The sequence below is a fragment of the Chanodichthys erythropterus genome, chromosome 17 (genome assembly GCF_024489055.1).
Source record: "Chanodichthys erythropterus isolate Z2021 chromosome 17, ASM2448905v1, whole genome shotgun sequence".
Taxonomy (NCBI): Eukaryota; Metazoa; Chordata; class Actinopteri; order Cypriniformes; family Xenocyprididae; genus Chanodichthys; species Chanodichthys erythropterus.
The window spans coordinates 29,312,047-29,315,568 of record NC_090237.1 but is presented as its reverse complement, the minus strand read 5'-3'; the positions used below and the strand labels follow the sequence as shown (position 1 = coordinate 29,315,568).

Below are 3,522 nucleotides of genomic sequence, written 5' to 3'. Positions count from 1 at the left end.
GCAAAAGGAGGTTGCAAAAAGTATTGAATAAAAGGGTATGATCAATTGTGAACAATCTGTATTAGAGAAAAAAACATTTATTTCATAATGAGATTTTCCTCCCATTTAAAATTATTATTCTCCAATGAAAGGTTGGATTTTTGTTAATTTTTTAAATAAAAGATCAAAAGTATTAACTATGCAGATTTATTTTCACAGCCTTCTTTGGTCATATTTACCAAGGGTATGTATAATTTTGAGCATGGCTGTACATTGTAAAAAAAATCCGTAAAAAAACTTTACCGTAAAAAATACAGTAGCAACGTAAAAAAAAAAAAAAAATCTGTTACATTTACGATAAAATAACCTATTTCATTAACTGATATAATGTTAATGTAATACCAACCTAATGAAGTACTAATATCTGTTTTGTACCTTTATAATACACTGACAGTCACCAAACACAGTGGTCATAAGAGTCACATGATGAATCAAAGTTCATCACAAGCAGATATTCCACAAGCTGAGAAGGACAACACTAACATATAGAAGGTGCACACAGTGCAATAGTAATAATTCAATAAACATTAATTTAACAACATTAGATGTAACATAAAACCCTAATGTACATAAATGATTAGAAAAAAAAAATGAGAAAAACTAAGAAACAGAGTTATTTCAACGAAAATATATCAAATGTGAAGTGTCACGCAGGGAATTGTGGGAATGTCAATTTATGGTTTTTCACTGTAAATTTTACAATGAATTGTTATTTTTCACTTCCAAAAACTGTGAATTTAACAGTATTTTACCGTAAAATTACATTAAATGCACCGTTCGATCTATTACAGTTATTCACCGTATATAGTACGGAAACTTTCTGTAAACCAATTGACAGTTTTTCACCGCAGCATTTTTACAGTCTTTTACTGTTAAAATCACGGTCATTTTTTACAGTGTATATATGTCAAAGTTTGTTTTATCAGCTTTTTAGAGTACACTAACTCAGACATGGACTCAAAGCCACACATTTTAAAATCAGTACTATAATGTTCCCAGGTAGAATTGCTGTTTACTCACCCATTGTCGTTTCTGGATTGGAGATCTGCAATGCGCTTCCTGTGAAAGATTTGAGAGATTTAAAATAAAATATAACTGAAAGGTACCAGAATGTTGTAATACATTGTTTCTCAACTCCAGTCCTACCAGAATGCTTTAAATGTCTCACTAATTAAAACACTTGATTCAACTATCAGCTTCTTAGTGTGTTAAATAGGGAGACATCTAATTCATTCTGGCTGGAAAGTCAGTATACATGAGTAACATTGTCATAATGCATTCTCAAATGCTCACTGTATAAGTACAGTATTTTAACAGAATAAGAAAAAATCCTGCACCAATGTGTACGTGAAGTATATTTTTGGGTGCATAGTTTCAGTTTACAAAACATAAAAAAATCAAAAAAAAAGAAAGAAAGAAAGAAAGAAAGAAAGAAAGAAAGAAAGAAAGAAAGAAAGAAAGAAAGAAAGAAAGAAAGAAACCACACACCAAACTAATTCAAAGTTCAAGATCCATTGAAAAGTGAACAGAGAAGTGTGTGCAAAAGGAAAAAAACAAAAAATGTTTTGGTTCACCTTGGACTATTCAGTGCTTAAAATAAAAAAATAAAAAGCTGCTTCTGATGTCACTTAATATGAGAATTTTTGTTAAAATACTACTTTACAATAGAACTTGAACTTTTAATTTGTTTGATCTTCAGTTTCCCTTATTTTTATGAGTTTTAAAAGAAACCAATTATACATAAAATTACGAAATTACTCAAATTTTAAATTTACTCAATATAAAGACTTATATACTCAAATGTCAGATTACTAATTGATATTTATTTTAAAATCATATGCAAACTCACTTGTATCTCTTGACAATGAAGAAACACAGTAATCCAACCAAAAGAGCAGCTCCAAGACCAGAGATGGCTGGTATAATGATGTGGTTGAGAGTTGCTTGTTCTGGTTTAAAAAAAAATAAATAAAAAAAATCACTTAATTACTTAAAATTATCACTTATAACATTATATACACAGAAGAGTTTTATTGTTATACCTTTCACAAAGATAGGCTGTGTGGCTTGCATTTCACCCCGGACACTCCCGTGGTACTTGACAGTGCATGTGATAGAGTTGTGATCATCCTCTTTTGTTGGAGTGAAGGTAAGGAGAGATTCTGCCTCCCATTTTCCATGACCAATGTCCTTATAGCTCATGATGACATTTCCAGGGCGGCTCCAGCTGAGTGTGGGCTGATGGGATGGACAGGTGTGCTGGACAGAGCATTTGAAGACTGTGGGTTCACCCTCTTTCACAGACATCTCAGCCTGCAGCTCTGGTTTTGATGCTTGCTCTATACACATATTTTGAATGACAAAACATTAATTTCAAATAGTAAATAAAATAAAAAATGAGCTTATTTAATAATTATTAAATCACAAAAACATAATTTGGACTCTTTCCGTTTTTTAGTTTGCTTTCTTATTTTGTACCCTATTTAGGTGTTGTAATTGTTGACAGCTCAAAAGCACACTTACCAATCATATTAATTCTCACACAGTTATCCACAAAGGAGTACTTGTCTATTTTAGATGTCTCTAATTCCACCCTGAAACAATACGGGCCGTTGTCATGGTTTTTGACTTCATCAATCTCCAAGGAGCAGTTTAAAGCACCCAGTGACCCAATCAGTTTTGTGCGACTCTTGAAATTCTCTACAACCTTTGTAGGATCATTGTGATAGATGAAATCCTCCCCTTTGTCCTTCATCTGCCACATGCCTTTAATACGACTGGAGGGCTGTTGTTCAGCAGGGTATTTGAATGAACAGGGCAACACGACACAAGATGAGACCAGAGCCTCCATTTCAGACTCTACCTTCACCTTCCAAACATCTCCAAACACGACAGCACAAACAACTGCAAAATAATAATAATAACACAATCAGTGAAAAATGTACACTTATTTTTTAATAGAATTATATATATTTTAAATACTCTTACAAAAAATAAAAATAATTAATTCATATAATGAATGGAAATAATACTTTAAAATCATACCCTGAAGCCAGCAGAGAAGAACTCGTGCCCGTGCACCCATGCTGGACTGGACTCTAGAAACTAAAGAGGCAAAAACACAGAAATTGATCAAAAAAAAAAAAAAAAAAAAAGAAAAGAAAAGAAATTACTGATTACTTTGCACATACAACAATCTTATCTAGGGCACTGGATAGGCTTTAATTATAGTGTTCATATATATCTACCTGACAGTTTTCAGGTGATTCAAATTGGAAACAAAAATTGATAATTTATTGATCATGTTGGACACTGATATTTGTTGATAAAGGAATAACAAATTTAATCAATGATTACTTGAAGCAAATACAATGAGAATACCAATGAAATTTCATAAGTTAAAGAGTTGAGACAGAAGGGAAGTATGTACAAGTCTGACATCATTCTAAGATTAGCATTTGCCTGTGCTTACTAGGTCACAAG

The 3,522-nt window shown here is 32.0% G+C and overlaps 1 protein-coding gene across 1 annotated transcript; it reads right to left on the bottom strand.

Annotated features, from left to right (window-relative positions):
• Window positions 1–1,033: 1,033 nt before the first annotated feature.
• On the bottom strand, window positions 1,034–3,140 carry LOC137005222 (sialic acid-binding Ig-like lectin 14). The gene is made up of 5 exons (XM_067366038.1): window positions 3,085–3,140; window positions 2,563–2,943; window positions 2,082–2,378; window positions 1,889–1,988; window positions 1,034–1,098 (listed from the first exon to the last, which is right to left on the bottom strand). Exons 1-5 carry the CDS (start codon window positions 3,122–3,124, stop codon window positions 1,056–1,058), a joined length of 861 nt encoding a protein of 286 aa, XP_067222139.1. The 5' UTR covers window positions 3,125–3,140; the 3' UTR covers window positions 1,034–1,055.
• Window positions 3,141–3,522: the final 382 nt, after the last annotated feature.

Bases quoted from the DNA above. Each gene is read 5' to 3' on its own strand.
- LOC137005222 (XM_067366038.1), bottom strand. From the start codon at position 3,124: ATGGGTGCACGGGCACGAGTTCTTCTCTGCTGGCTTCAGG. The intron at 2,944-3,084 runs GTATGATTTTAA...ATTATTTTGCAG, and splicing joins TCTTCTCTGCTGGCTTCAGG to TTGTTTGTGCTGTCGTGTTT. The intron at 1,099-1,888 runs GTGAGTTTGCAT...AATCTTTCACAG, and splicing joins TTCATTGTCAAGAGATACAA to GAAGCGCATTGCAGATCTCC.